The sequence below is a fragment of the Trichoderma harzianum genome (genome assembly GCF_003025095.1).
Source record: "Trichoderma harzianum CBS 226.95 unplaced genomic scaffold M431scaffold_16, whole genome shotgun sequence".
Taxonomy (NCBI): Eukaryota; Fungi; Ascomycota; class Sordariomycetes; order Hypocreales; family Hypocreaceae; genus Trichoderma; species Trichoderma harzianum.
Window position 1 is genome coordinate 346,279 of NW_020209264.1, and position 14,329 is coordinate 360,607.

Here is a 14,329-nt window from a genome sequence, read left to right on the forward strand (position 1 = left end):
TGCTACTTCACGATCCATAGTAAAGGACACCTCTGCCGCAGAAATGATGGAGATTAAAGTCGGTTACTTGCGGCAAGTTAGACCCGAAAATATGCTAAGACGATCGACGAAAGGTCAGGCCATGACCCATCTCTGCCAAGAGGACGCGGGATCCTATGGCAGCTATAAGATGACCGACTTCCGGCGAATCTCCATCTTGAATCCCGCCTATGCAGGGGCCGTCCCGCATCTGGTCGATCCTCCATACGATCATCCTGTAGGATCGATGGATCGATCCTCCATCTTACATATCGGCCGATGCCTTTACTAGAGAAATGAAGCGACGAGCATCGCCACAATGTGTTGGCAGGCGATCATTTCCGTCTAAATACCGCTAAACATAAGCTTAAAAGTGTGAAATCTGCCTCGGTATCTGGATTATTCGGCATCGTGGGGTCGTTTAGTTGAAAGGATTGGCATGTGCCATGGCTCTAATAGCACGCTGTGGACGTCTTGACATCATCTGTTTTCATAATGAAACAAAGTGCACAAACGCCAACCGCGCTGAAGTGCGTTGAAACAAGCCAAGCCAATACGACGGTTACACCGCTTCATCAAAGAGGCAACTTGAAGTACATATGTAACTTGTCATCCGAGTCTTTACACGAATATGCCGATCACCAAAAGTCAGTCATTCATGAGCGTCGTAGGATGAAGGAATAGGGCTCCAGTCAATCATTGTGGGCAAGTTATCCTCATAAATAGTAGAATCATCCCCTCATATCTGGAGAAATGACATTCAATCGCCCATCCCAAGGATCAATTCCTTTCGAAGCACTTTTACACTGAAACTTTCGCTCACAATGCATCTCACCAATTCAATCGCTCAAGCCGTTCTCTGCCTCTCAGTTACGGTCTTACCTGTCGTCCACGGCGCCATCGCCATCGGTAACCAGATCAGAGAGGGCGGCACTCACTTCAACGTCGCCTGGATTGAAGGGATAGACCCTTGTAGCTTTGATGTTGCGATAGCTCCAGAGAGCGGACGCGAGTGCAATCGCAACTTTCGACTCGATGGCACCGATTACTACCTTGTGGGCTGCACCGACCCTAACACGGGTTATGCTCAGAAGCCGCAAAGACTTCGACGTGTCAAGGACAATTCGCTCTATGGGAACTGTGCCCCAGTGAAAAAGAAGGAGATTGACTGCAAGGGTCATACACACAACGTTGTGAAGCGCTACATCTGCGGTTAGACTGCTCAGCTCCTTACGAGATAGAGCTCTCAACAAAGTGGGGAGCTCAAAAGTTCGTTGGGAGAGGGCCTCAGTCAATGGAACGAAGGGGTTATGAATATAACGTTTTTGGTTTGAGGTGGTCGAAATTGGTCAATACTCTGTCATTACGATGAGAAAGAGTGGTATTTTGAGAGGATGTGTATATAATGCATATTCAACTGACCCGGATTCTGCTCTGGTACATAATACACATCATTCAAGGCTCAAATTAGTGTCCCGTCACGTTTTCGTGTGAAGAGCATGTTTGTAATCTGTTATGTAGGGCCAATCTTGTCTAAGTGTTCCATCAAGCAGGCATCCTGGATACATGTACAACTTTTGCCAATCTAGACCCCTTGAGCTTGAACCCAGGCTTGCCGGCTTCATTCATCGCAATGCACTTGGAGACCCATCCCCTGCTGGGTGGAAGAGAAAGTGGTACATGTAGCCTTCTCATCTAACAATTTCTGTAATCATGTGATTCAATATATCCTTTGAACCGCTGTTACTATAACGTAAGTGCAGCAACGGCACGCGCGTACAACTTTAACTCCCGATTCAATAGGGAGAACGTATAAGGGATTGCCTCGACTTAGCCGATCGAATATATAGCACTGACGGAGAAATACGCTGGACAGCGCCCTATTACGGATGGCGCCAAGGTCAATTACTCCGACACTCCGCGATGTAATGCGGGGAGAGTTACGCCATGGTTCGGGGAAACACCCCGGCCTTGTAGGCTAAAGGCAAGGCGAGCATCGCCTCTTATGACTAAAGTCATGTTGTTATAAAGTGTCAAACTGAAGCAGCGAGGCTCTTTCATTCTCTTCTCTATCAAAACAAAGAGAGCACTGATGCAAAATGGCCATCACCGCAACTCAGACCACAGTTGAAAGCGCGATTGAGCTTCCTGATTTGAGGCAAGAGAATGGCCGTGAAGCTGATTCGTCTGAGACCGGACCAGCGCAAGGGCCAGACCAACGCCTCAATAAGTCGGTGTACTTGAAGATTATCAGCGCCGGCTTCTCATTCTTCGTAGCCGGCGTCAACGATGGAAGCATCGGAGCCTTGATACCTTATATAATACGCGAATATGACATTAGCACGGCAATTGTATCGAGCGTGTGAGTGTAAAGCGTCGCTCCGGGGCAGGTCTCAAAACAAAAAATATTTTCACTGACACAAGGAGCTCCATGAATGTAGCTATGGCGCCAACTTTCTCGGCTGGCTGTTTGCAGCCTTTGCCAACACCCATCTCTGCCAATATCTCAACCTCGGCGCCATGCTTGCCCTCGGAGCCGTGTTCCAGATTGCGGCACATGCCCTCCGATCTTGGGATCCTCCGTTTGGGCTGTTTGTCGTGACGTTCTGGCTTGTGAGCGTTGGACAAGCATTTCAAGATACTCACGCAAACTCGTGGGTCGCCAGCGCTGTTCCCAAGGGTGCTCACCGCTGGCTGGCATTTATTCATGCCATGTACATGGCGGGCTGCTTGGTTGGACCGTTCGTTTCCACTGCCATAGCGTCTGCCGGAGACGTCTCGCGATGGTATCTGTTTTATACGTTCCCACTAGCTCTTGGTGTTGTCAATCTTGGGCTGACTTGCGTTGCTTTCCGGGATACTCTTGAGCTTCATCAAAAGACAGTTACAAGTGAGAGCAGTGGAAGAACCCTCGGTGAAACAGCTGAGAACCCTAACGAAGCTGTATCGAGGAACAAGGAGGCTACGCAACTCATCAAAAAAACTGCAAGCACGCCAAGTGTCTGGCTACTTAGCCTCTTCTTTTTCTTCTACCTCGGCTCCGTCCTTACTGCTGGCGGTTGGGTCGTGGAATACCTGGTCAATGTTCGTCACGGTGATTTATCGCAAATGGGCTATGTCCCTGCTGGCTTCAGCGGTGGCGGACTTCTTGGCCGATTGCTACTGGCAGAGCCAACGCACAGATTTGGAGAGCGCCGGATGGTGTTTTGCTACATCGTCGCCGCGATTGGTCTCCAGCTGATATTTTGGTTGTATGATTTCCCATCCAATCTCAAACTCTAATGTCGTGAAAACCAGGCTCACAGTAGAATCCTAGGGTGCCGAATATCATTGCCGCCTCGATCGCCGTTAGTTTGATCGGTTTCTTTACAGGGCCATTGTTCCCAACTGTACGTTTTTGCTTATTCTGCATGTCTCATGTCAATTTCGGCACCGTCTAACTCTGAGAAAAAGGGCATCTCGCTTGGGTCAAAGCTTTTCTCGCCAGACATTCACTCCACCGCGCTACCGCTGGTGTTTGTTTTCGCCCAGATGGGAGGCTCATTGTTTCCCATCATTACAGGCGTGGTGTCTGCCGATGCCGGTGTGAGAGTTCTGCAACCGATTTTGGTCGCTCTTCTTGCCACTACGGCAGTAACTTGGATGCTGGTGCCATCGCCAAAGTCGACATCCAATACTGCCCTGCATCAAGAGTGATGACAGCGACCTAGTGTAATACAGGTATGCTTTAAAAAGTATGGCATATGAAAATATCGTTGGTGAACGCGTTTATCAGTGATATGGCTCGTGTAAGCGCTGGTGCTGGTGCATGATGAATACAATGATGACTACAAGAAATACAGTTTTGTTGGACCAACCCCATTGATCTCTACCAAAAGATGGTCGTGAATTGATATCTAATGCCTGCTTGAATCAGTCTAACTCCTTTTTTATGATGTACAAATTCATACGCGCATGTAGTGTAGCCGCTTGTCGCATTAGATAGACTTGTATCACATTCGTACACATGCAACGATTCTCAGCTTCCAGCCATTTGTTGGATGAAATCATCTAAGCGCGCAGTTCATCTGTCGTTCGTGCTCCTCTCACTACAGTACCTAAGGTTACATATGTCAAATAGCATCGGAGGCCAATCGGAGGGCTGCGCAAATGGCCTCTGCTCATCGAGAGAGTTAAGAGCTCGACTCTCCCTTGCATGCCGCGGCAGCAACAGCACATCCCGCTTCATGCACAGTTACATTTGCGCCAAGTCCCTGACCGAGAATTCGCAGTCGCATCGCCTGAGCAAACACCCTTAGCGCATTGTTTGTGACGCAAGGGTCATGCATGTCTCGTAGCTTTGCGGGGCGGCTCGATCTCTTCTCTCACCGCGTTCCGAGATAAGGGGATGTACGAGCAGTCCGTAAGTAAAGCCATGAGAACACATGTACTCGTACGAATGATTGGGTGATTAGACGAGTGACTTGAGCTGACTCGAGGTCCACCAGGAGTCGCTGTATTCACTGCCCCTCGATGAAACGGGCGCAACGGAAACCCGGTAGTTGAACAAGACCAAAGCTAATCAATAAGATCAGTCACCTGTCAAGTTCCGGGGTCCAGTAACCAACGTGATGCAAACGGGACGTGAGTTGAGACTAACAATATCAACATTATGGTCTGGCTACATGTACTTTGCATGTGGCGTTGGTAACGACAGAATTGAAAGCGTGGTGCTTAGGCCATATTGCGATCGTAACACAATCGGATTGTATCATCCATAACGATGGCCTTCATCCTAGATCGGATTAAATCTTGACAGGATGATCCCTACCCTCATTTCTATCCACCGCATATCGTAGTCGGCCAATCTCAGGGTCGCGGGAAGAAATTGACAAATACTACCAGGGTACGTTCACACATTACCCCTTGCATCTGAAGTTCAGCCGTAACCGTGCTCGCAACTTAGGCCAGCCGTGTTTCACTTTGCTTTTTCTTCTTCCATTGCTGTGCCGTATAATACACGCAAGGTCAATAGGTCGAACGGGTATTAATACCTGATAATTGATATTTCGACACTCATCGATGGCTTAAGAATAAGAGAGCAGTTACATCAATACTCCTGGACGCTTATACCGGTACTCTGTACTCTGTCAATAGATGACAATTCCTCTTAGGGTAATCCAACTGCCGCTAGTCTCATATAAGTGCAGCACAGGTTCAAAATAGCGCGGAGGGCGATGCGACGAGGCGCGGGAAGATCGAGGAGGCGGGAAAAGTGGCAGGGTTATGCTGGTCAACCGGATGGATGTGAAGAGGAACCGTCTGAACTATTGACACCGTTGAGTGATACACAATCTGCTCCCGTGTTTTTATATTGAACGTCGGTCGGAGAGGTCAACTGTTAGACGTCGATCACTCGAGTTTACCGAGGACTAGTATAATATAGTATTATCCGAATGTGTATATTCGGAAACTGATCTCGAGGAACGGCTGTGGTGATGTCCTCGAAGCTGAGGCAATGATCTATGGAGTGATCCACCGAATTCGATCGCTAATCTTGCAGAAGAGCGGAATTAAGCGACCAACGAGAATACTATTACTGTTACACGCAAAGAAGACCATCTCAGTAGCAAGACGTCCATACTTGGCCTCAAGATACTGTCAGTAGTCACAGCTGTCTACGATCCGCTTCAAACGCGCATACGGACTTATTCGCAAACTTACACAGCTTACAGCCACATGCATGCATGCAAACGTGTAAATCACATCATTGGTCACTCATCATTCTCGTACCGGGATCGAATGAATAACACAACAGCTAAAACGTAACGTAAGGGGGTCGTTTTTGTCTCGCAGCGCCTGCAAGGGTCCTCGGACCCGACAATGTCAACGTTGTCTCAAGGGCTGTTTCCGCCCCCATCCACTCATGAGAGACGCAGAGACCGAGCCATTCACAGCTTCTCGGGAGCTTGGACGCCCGCGTCTGTCACCCACAGCGGGAACAACGTTGGCCGGTGTGACAGGAGCAGGGTTCAAGGGACGTTGGACGAACGAGATCGGCGGCTTGTGGCTGGTTGAGCACCAGCGTTTACCATGGTTTATTCGCAGCCACTCGGAGACGAACGGCAGTAGTAAAGTAATCACCAGTTGTGTTTTGAATGCTTTGTCCGCTTATGGTTCTCGGTTAGATTTTCACTGCATCCTTGCGTTAGAAGCGCCATACATGGCCCAAACAAAGAGCAGGCCAAGCAAAATAGGGGCGTTTGTCGAGACAGCAAACTACTATTCGAAGCAAGTACTCGTACATGCAGCTGCATGAGACGAGACGAGGGTGGGAGGGTGAACCACTCCGGCCCAAAATTCTGGCCCAACACCCACCCCCTTTGTGCTCAAACTGTATCCAGTCTTTTGTTTCCTGCTCAGCTCGATGCCCCCAGAAATACGGAAGAGCACATCGGGACCCCACGGCACAGATCGAGATTAAAACTCTTCCTCCCGTCCTGCTCTTTCATCTTGCTCTTGATCAGTTGCTGCCCTGGGCTTTTTCTTCTCTCGTTTCGCCCACAAATACCAGCGGCCCACAATCGACAGGCCGAGCATCGTTTGTGCTCTCTTCTCATCGCGAGCTCTTCAAGTCATCCTCAAAGGTTTCTCGCCACGATGGGCTCTGAGCTGGGCCTCACGGCTGATTCGAAGCCCGCAGCCAGGCTCAACGGGATCGGCATATGGTGGATTTGCTGGACTACAGGATGGACGTTGCTGCTGCTCTGGGGCATGGGCTTTCTCATCTACCAGCGCCGTATGCCGATGCTGAGGATAAGAGGGATCGGGCTATCGCTGTCTGCCATCTCTCTGCTCCACCTCTATTGGATATCCGTGCAACTGGGATATGTCCTGGGGCCTCTATATCCTGGAGACACGCAATATTGGATCATGGGCACATACTTGCCTCTGGGTATTGGCCTGTTCCACGCTTCAAACACCCGCTTTCTCCACGTTGCACAACGACAGAAGCAATACATTGACCGTGCTGATATTCTCAACGCTTCAGCTGCGGCGAAGCTCAGCAACAATGGTGATATTCTGAGCAGATTTCGAAGACTCGATCACACCACCAAGGTAGTCATTCTAGTCGGCTCTGGAATGTTCTTCCAGGTCAGTGCAACCCTATTCCCCCATTCTCATTCGTTCGGGGAGTTTTAAAGTTTTACATACCACGAGCTAACAATGGCCCACGCAGCTATTCATGGCAGTCTTCATGTTTCTCATCTCCCGCAAATGGCATAGTTCATGGGGCATCCCAGGCACCGAGGTTTCTGGCACCGAGATGGAGCAAAAGGTCCAGATGGGCCGAGGATGGGAATGGTGAGTTCTCCAAACAGCATCGGCTTTAAGAGCTTCTGTGAAGCTTGATAGCGTCGGCCGCTTGGGTTCTGACATAAACATCAACAGGTGGCCGTCTGTCTTGTGGCTGTTCTTCTGGGCCTGGATTGTTGCGCCATTCACGTTGTGGCGTGCACGAGATATTCGTGACACTCAAGGATGGCGCACTCAAACCATTTGGTGTGCGATATCCGGGTAAGTTTGACATCGAGGGATTTCAGTTGCCTCTTACTGACGGATCTGCGTATATATAGGCTTCAAGCAGCACCCATGTGGCTCATTGCCCTCTATGTCCCCGGGATGGAAGCGATTAATCACCAGTGGATTCCTCCTCAGTGGTATGTTCTCTGTCCCATCTCTGTGTCAAACTAAGCCGCTCATCACCGTCATAGGATTGCCCTCTCCATATGGTTAATGGAAATATTCACCGTCTTCCTCCCATGCTGGGAAGTGTTGTGCCATCAAAGCCTCTGCCAAGAGACGCTAAACACAATTGAGCAGTGGGAGAATAACAAGACAGGCCTCGGCAAGGCCATCAGATCTTTCAAGTCTAAATCGACAATCATCGACTCCATCAAGACAGGATGGAGGTCGACCAACAGTTCGATCAAAACGTCTTCCGTCGAGTCGATTCTGACGCTGAGTGCTCTCGAATACGTGCTGGAGAGGAATCCCGAGCCTCTACAACAATTCTCAGCCCTACGAGACTTTTCCGGCGAGAACATTGCGTTTTTAACAAGCGTAGGAGAGTGGAAGTCATCGTTTCCCGCTTCGGTCCGTAGCCGCAGCGGAGTTGTGTCTGAAGACACAAAGCGGGAGCTTGTCCGAGAGCGATTCAACCGCGCGCTTCGGATCTATACTGAGTACATCAGCGCTAGCGACGCGGCATTTCCCATCAATATCTCTTCAGTACAGTTGAAGAAACTCGAGTCCATCTTTGAGGGGCCCGCGCGATGCATGTATGGCGAGAAGCAAGCCGTCAATCCTGCAACTCTCTTCAACTACCCCGAATGGAACAAGGCCGCCTCTGTCGCTTCATGCTGCGAGGCTTCCAAGTCGGTTTCTGAGAAAGACAGTGTTTCAGGCGACTGCGTTCAATATTGGGGTGATATTCCGGAAGACTTCGACCACGGCGTTTTTGATGACGCTGAGAAGAGCATAAAGTACCTGGTTTTAACAAACACCTGGCCCAAGTTTGTTCGCGATCGCCGAGATTCCATGGAATCCTTCGAGAACGCCGGGAGCACCGAAACCGGCGGCTCCATGTGCTTTCCTCGCCCAAGTAAGCAGTAGGTAATCGGGTAGACTAAATTATTCTTAATTAGTTTGAGGCGTTTTGCGGCGGAGGGAAACGGACTTGCGGGGAATACCATCAAAAAAAAAAAAAAATCCATACTCTTCCACTTGTACATGTGATTCAGCGTCATAGTATTGCTCTAATCGCCCGAAAACGCGATAGGAAATACTAAACATTAGTGAACGCCTTAGTAGCGTTGCATACGTGTAGAGTTCCAGGGGCCGGTAAAATAAGACCGTGGCATTATTGCTTAGTGGCGTCAGCTTTTCCAATGAGTCAGTTTTCGCCATGTCGAAAATGTCAGAAAATGTCAATCGTACGCCTTAGCGCGACATGTTTGCTGGAGACTCGGAATTGTGGAAGAGATGGCTTGGAGATAGCCGACAACAAAGACTCATTTCAAGACTCTTATCTCCAACCCTCTTGAGTCTTTTTATAAATTAGAATGTCCATCCGCCGGATTGTATCAAACATCAAACAAATAAGAAGTCTCAGACAAAACAACAATTCTCTTCCACATTCTGTTGTCTCGTGTGCTCCACATACTCAACCTACATCTCATACTAAGTTGTCGGGTCTCTCACTCACTCGCTCACACCTCTCACACCTCTCACGCCCTCACAAACTCAACACACTACCATCCAAAATGGCACCAATTTCACTCTCTATCCGCAAAGCCACTCCGGCCGACCTTGCACCCGTTCTCGCACTCGTGCGCTCCGCATATCGCGGTGAATCCAGCCGCGCAGGATGGACAACCGAAGCAGAGCTCGTCGATGATCAACGAATCGACGAAGAGGGACTTCTGGCAAAGATCAATGAGCCTTTTGGAGCAGTACTTGTTGCCCAGGACGAAGCCGGCGACATCTTGGCATGCTGCGAGGTTCTGAAGCAGAGCGACACCGTGGGATACTTTGGCCTTTTTGCCGTAAATCCCCTACGCCAAGCCGGAGGAATCGGGCGCACTGTCCTCACTGCGGCGGAAGAATATGCCAAGCAGACGTGGGGTCTAACGGAGATGGAGATGACCGTCATCTGGACTCGCGAGGAGCTGATTCAGTACTATATTCGCCGAGGATACACGCTGACGGAGAAGACGAAGCCGTTTCCTTATGCTCAGCTAGTCGGCGGCAAGGCGTTGAGAGACGATTTGTATTTTTCCGTCTTAATAAAGGCTCTTTGAGAAGTGCGTAAACTCACAAGCACTTTGGGATTATATTTGGGATGCTGAGTTAAGCATGGAGTTGGATGAATTGTAGATGGCGTCTGATTTTGAAGCATGAGCATGAATTGACGATATCTGATGAATTACACTTAATAAACTTCTGCGAAAGTGACATTATTTGACCGTGATGTGATTGTGGGGCTTGTGCCAACTCGACATATCACGGCGGAGGGGTTCTGTGTCGTTATATGAACCTGAGTCAACGTTGATTCGATAAAGCAATATGCCGGCTCAGACCTTTAGTATGAACCACCGACATGCGGCGTCTCGCAACGTGGAGGCAACCTCCCATCGCTTGGAAGAAAATCGAGATACATGACGGCCTTTGTTTCCACCCACTCTCTCAGATCAACGCCTTTCTGACCTGCATCAATCGTGTGTCCATTGACACTAAGATATGAGCCTTGGTGAGGGATACTAGCATTAAGTTCGACCTTCTTGGGTCTCCAGGCCTTGACAGAGACGCCATCCTCCTCGGAGCCAGATTTAGCACCAGCTAACGTGACTGCCTCGGGCAGACTAACATCGACAACTTCCCCTTCGCCGTAAAAGATGAAGCATCTCACCGCACAAGTTTTGCAGTAGAGAAAGTGCAGCGTCTCATTGTTGCACACATAGTCGCCTAGACTCTTGAGAGGATTTAGAGGCGATAGAAGTAAGAAGTCGTCGAAAGCAGATGCGGGGCGGACATGGAGGAACCCCGATTTATGGCAAACGGTGCAATTGCACCTGTAAATGCGCTGGACTCCTCGAGATGGCGGCGGTTCTGAGTTGAGAAGCGTCGCGGGAGGGAGAGTCAGAAAGACAATGTAGCGAATGGCCCCGCAATGGCACGAGCCGGTGTAGGGTAATCGTTGAGACTGAACAGAGTCTTGATCCTGCGGTTGATGGCTCATGATACTGTTTGGCTGGCTTGGATAATGTTTGTATGGCCCATATACCTGAAGGCGTTGAGAAGATATAATATGTTGTTTGCTTCGTTAGTAGTGAAAACAAAGAGTTCTCAAGTCCGTGAATCAATTCACAAGTTCAGCTCATTTCAGCTCAGCTTCTCTCGTTGCAGCGTGAATTCCAGCTGCCTAGCGATAATAAGCTCGGGAATCAACTGCTCCGGTAACACATGTTCTTGTTACCCCACCAAAGACAGATATTATGTCCATTTTGATGGCCAGAAACGTTCAATTCATCTCGTCAAATCGAAACCATAAACAGCACTCCTCTTGAGCGGTGAGATTTCAACAATCACCAACGCCCGACAACTTCTTAACAGCGATCGGAAAGTAACAGGGCTGCATCTCCAATTTATATCCACATCCTGATTCGTGACCGATCGCATAACGGCCGTTTTGTCCAATTGCCCCGTTTAGGCTTAGATCTTCTCCGCAGCTTGGCCTCTCCTCTAAGGAAATCATCGCCGGCGATTACTAAAAGAAATGGTCACGCCCAAGACCGATTTTTGGCCGAATCTGGATGCCCTCGCCGGATCTCGCTTTGCTTCTCTCCATCTTGTTCTCCAGCTCGCGTCTTTCCTCGTCGCATATCGGCATAACGTCAGCTGTTCAAGTTAATCCATCAGGCCACAGCTATACCGGACGATTTCCCGTGTGGCGACCAGCTGGGCTTCTGGAACTTGATGCCTGCGGTCAAGCACCCGTGCGTCCAGTGCAAAGGTCCGCTCTCAACTCACCTCAACTTGCCCCCTTTATTCGTATTTTTATAGCTGACTCGAGCGTTTCCGATAGAGAAGCACGTCAAATGTGAGATTGATCCTTCCGTTCGTTTTTATCCGGCCTTGGCCGTTGGGCTATGACATCTTTGCATGAGATCCATCTGCGCTTCTTACATGTACATGTACGAAGAGGACATGCTGCTTCTCTCGGACCGGAGGAGCAGTAGACATCTCGTACATGGACACCTGATGTGCCGTACTCCATGGAGCTTTTAGAGTGGCATTGCTGACATGATGCTGCCATTGGCAACCCATCGTAGGTGACGAGGAGCGCCCCAAGTGTCGTCGGTGTCAGTTGAAACTCTTGCCATGCACGCGTCCAACTAAGAAGACCGTCTTCCGCCATGGGTCCGCCGCCAGTTTTTCCAAAGAGCAGAAATGGGTCAATAGCGAGGTGAAGCACTGTATGTAGACTGAGACCATAACGGCCTTTCCCCTTGAGGCCAAGGCTTGGCCATCTCTCTGCCTTGCCAAACTGGTATCGAGTGACACTTGATGATTTGGTCGCTGACTGTAAATGGAAACATAGTTCGCTTCCATTCCCAGGGTGGTGGTCCCGCGGTAAGTCAAGAGAGTCCTGATCCGCATAGGGAATCCGAATCGTGGACCGCGGCTACTCCCGGCGCGGCCAATCAGTCCCCATATCATGTTATCTCAAGCGGTGGCCCCTCAGTTGACTCGCCTTCAAATCACTCGCCTCACCTGAGCCAGCAATCCGAAGATAAGACCCCTGATGCGGCGCCCTTTCGGCCCCTTGATCCATATGATGACCGGCCGCCTGCTCAATATAGGAGCACATCCCTTGGCCCCCAAGTCCGGCCTCGTGGACAAGGGGATGTTGATCACTATTCTTCCGCGGGGCACTCTACAACAACATACCCCACTGACGATGGCTCTGCTTCATATGCTTTATTGTATGACCGTCATGTGCCAAGCGTGATATCATCACAAGAAGATGAGACCTTTCGAAGACGGTTTCCCTTAGAAGACACCCGGGAGGCTTGTCTTTTTCGATATTTTGTCGAAGAGATTGCGCACTGGGTAAGTCCTTGTTTGCAACATGATATGACAGCATGAAGACCTTGTTGTGTTGACTTCCATGGGTAGTTTGACTTGTGCGATGAAGACCGCCATTTCCAGCTTGCCGTTCCTCGACTTGCTCACCACCATCCACACCTCCTCAACGCGATATTCGCAGTTGCCGCCCGCCATCTCAGCCGTCTTCCCCAGTATCGGACCCCCGCCGGTATTCTCTATCACGGACAGATTATTCCCAAGCTTAGCGAGCATGATGCAGTCGAGTACATGCTCAAGTGCATCCCTGCGCTCCGGCACTTTCACGATATTGATGACGATGATTATCGAGATAGCATCATTGCTACAGCTGTCATCCTCCGCCAGTTGGAGGAAATCGACGAGGAGGAAGAGGACGCCTCAACAAATGATAGTAGCCATGGCCAAGGCGATGATGCCCATTTCCAATCCGGAAAACAAGTCAATTTCCTTCCCATCATCAATGCTGTTTTGAGAAGCTCCGCGTCGCAGGCATTGTTTGGCCGAAGAAGTCTTATCCAAGCCGCGTACTGGATGGCACTTCGACAGGAAATCTACCATTCCTTTACTCGAAAACAGCCACCGCAGCTGTTCCCTTCGTCTGATTTATGGCATAGCGCTTCCAAGGCGAATAAGACGGTGATGCATACCGTCCAAGTAGCCAAGTGGCGTTGGGAAGACGGATCTGAACGCGAATGGAGTAAGTCGGATGATCTGTTGGGTTTTGGTGTATATCTGCGAGAGGACTGACCAAAGGCCTTTTTAGTGAGGCTCATGGACCAGCAAAACTACCTCGAGTACGAGATTCTGGCCAATTTCCGCCCCATCTTCAAGAGAACGGCAGACAAGGCCAAAGGGGAGATTTTTCCTACCATCTGGTACGGATCCAATCTTGAGGTTACCAGTATCCAACAGAGCATCATGGCAAAGTCGGTGCTGGTCGCCGAGAATCCGTTTCTCAAGTACGTCCCTTTGTCACACATCTTTCCTTTCCCTTTATGCGACCGGTATTAATGTTTGGTTCTTTAGAGCGCCGTCAGCATCGCGGGCGAGCTGGAGAAGGGCCGAGAACGATGTTCGTCTGCTGTTGCTGGAGCTCTGCGGTATCGCTCTCTGCCATCCCGCCTCGCCTCCAGCGCTGTTGAATGCTGCCATTGGTATTCAGCTGTATGGCGACTTTTTCACGGACCGATATGAACGTCAGGCGCTGCGGGTTGTCGTTGAAAAGTATCGAGATGCGCGAGCCTGGCCGGTCCAGAAGCTGTTGGAGATGTTTAAGGAGTGATTGATTCCGTTGAACTGGATGCTTGATCTCGAGCTGGCGAAGATAATCGGCGTCTTCTATAGAGGCGGGATTTGGGTTGTATCAGCAGTGGTATTTCTGTTCGCGGCCTTGGTGCTGTTAGAGTCTAGCAAGCGTTGTCGACTTTGATATTTCGAGATGTGATGATGAAAAGAAGATGAATTGATGTTGCATTCAATTGGTGCATCTGGTCGTCTCGAGGTTGCAGCGCTGCAAGGGCGCTGTAATGACAAGCTGGAGCCTGGAGGTGCAGCTGGGTTTGAAAGTCACAGCGCGTCTTGGCGTCACCCAACGCTAAAAGAGGCACTATCAGCCGTCAATCATCACCGGGCTCCGTGCATG

The 14,329-nt window shown here is 49.9% G+C and overlaps 6 protein-coding genes across 6 annotated transcripts; 5 read left to right on the plus strand and 1 right to left on the minus strand.

Annotated features, from left to right (window-relative positions):
- The first annotated feature begins 660 nt into the window (after positions 1 to 660).
- M431DRAFT_512586 (hypothetical protein) lies at positions 661 to 1,531 on the plus strand. The gene has a single exon (XM_024919868.1). It carries the CDS (start codon positions 843 to 845, stop codon positions 1,233 to 1,235), a length of 393 nt encoding a protein of 130 aa, XP_024769496.1. The 5' UTR covers positions 661 to 842; the 3' UTR covers positions 1,236 to 1,531.
- Positions 1,532 to 2,050: 519 nt separating this feature from the next.
- On the plus strand, positions 2,051 to 4,038 carry M431DRAFT_534538 (hypothetical protein). The gene is made up of 4 exons (XM_024920926.1): positions 2,051 to 2,380; positions 2,460 to 3,269; positions 3,335 to 3,407; positions 3,472 to 4,038. Exons 1-4 carry the CDS (start codon positions 2,118 to 2,120, stop codon positions 3,712 to 3,714), a joined length of 1,389 nt encoding a protein of 462 aa, XP_024769497.1. The 5' UTR covers positions 2,051 to 2,117; the 3' UTR covers positions 3,715 to 4,038.
- Positions 4,039 to 6,248: 2,210 nt separating this feature from the next.
- Positions 6,249 to 8,783, plus strand: M431DRAFT_512588 (hypothetical protein). Its single transcript, XM_024919869.1, has 5 exons — positions 6,249 to 7,152; positions 7,238 to 7,362; positions 7,450 to 7,575; positions 7,635 to 7,718; positions 7,773 to 8,783. The coding sequence occupies exons 1-5, from the start codon at positions 6,658 to 6,660 to the stop codon at positions 8,671 to 8,673; spliced, it is 1,731 nt and encodes a 576-aa protein (XP_024769498.1). The 5' UTR covers positions 6,249 to 6,657; the 3' UTR covers positions 8,674 to 8,783.
- Positions 8,716 to 9,988, plus strand: M431DRAFT_512590 (hypothetical protein). Its single transcript, XM_024919870.1, has one exon. The coding sequence runs from the start codon at positions 9,123 to 9,125 to the stop codon at positions 9,858 to 9,860; it is 738 nt and encodes a 245-aa protein (XP_024769499.1). The 5' UTR covers positions 8,716 to 9,122; the 3' UTR covers positions 9,861 to 9,988.
- Positions 9,989 to 10,141: 153 nt separating this feature from the next.
- Positions 10,142 to 10,798, minus strand: M431DRAFT_96811 (hypothetical protein; the record flags this gene model as incomplete). The annotated part of the gene is made up of 1 exon (XM_024924870.1): positions 10,142 to 10,798. The coding sequence occupies one exon, from the start codon at positions 10,796 to 10,798 to the stop codon at positions 10,142 to 10,144; it is 657 nt and encodes a 218-aa protein (XP_024769500.1).
- Positions 10,799 to 12,126: 1,328 nt separating this feature from the next.
- M431DRAFT_486370 (hypothetical protein) lies at positions 12,127 to 13,969 on the plus strand (the record flags this gene model as incomplete). Its single annotated transcript, XM_024916379.1, has 4 exons — positions 12,127 to 12,672; positions 12,739 to 13,384; positions 13,451 to 13,646; positions 13,714 to 13,969. The coding sequence occupies 4 exons, from the start codon at positions 12,127 to 12,129 to the stop codon at positions 13,967 to 13,969; spliced, it is 1,644 nt and encodes a 547-aa protein (XP_024769501.1).
- Between the last annotated feature and the right edge of the window lie 360 nt (positions 13,970 to 14,329).

What these genes read in the sequence shown, in the direction of transcription:
- M431DRAFT_512586 (XM_024919868.1), top strand. Translation starts at nt 843, where the DNA reads ATGCATCTCACCAATTCAATCGCTCAAGCCGTTCTCTGCCTCTCAGTT.
- M431DRAFT_534538 (XM_024920926.1), top strand. Translation starts at nt 2,118, where the DNA reads ATGGCCATCACCGCAACTCAGACCACAGTTGAAAGCGCGATTGAGCTT. An exon ending in ACGGCAATTGTATCGAGCGT is followed by an intron (nt 2,381 to 2,459) that starts GTGAGTGTAAAG and finishes CCATGAATGTAG; the next exon opens with CTATGGCGCCAACTTTCTCG. An exon ending in CTCCAGCTGATATTTTGGTT is followed by an intron (nt 3,270 to 3,334) that starts GTATGATTTCCC and finishes GTAGAATCCTAG; the next exon opens with GGTGCCGAATATCATTGCCG.
- M431DRAFT_512588 (XM_024919869.1), top strand. Translation starts at nt 6,658, where the DNA reads ATGGGCTCTGAGCTGGGCCTCACGGCTGATTCGAAGCCCGCAGCCAGG. An exon ending in ATGGGCCGAGGATGGGAATG is followed by an intron (nt 7,363 to 7,449) that starts GTGAGTTCTCCA and finishes AAACATCAACAG; the next exon opens with GTGGCCGTCTGTCTTGTGGC. An exon ending in CAGTGGATTCCTCCTCAGTG is followed by an intron (nt 7,719 to 7,772) that starts GTATGTTCTCTG and finishes TCACCGTCATAG; the next exon opens with GATTGCCCTCTCCATATGGT.
- M431DRAFT_512590 (XM_024919870.1), top strand. Translation starts at nt 9,123, where the DNA reads ATGTCCATCCGCCGGATTGTATCAAACATCAAACAAATAAGAAGTCTC.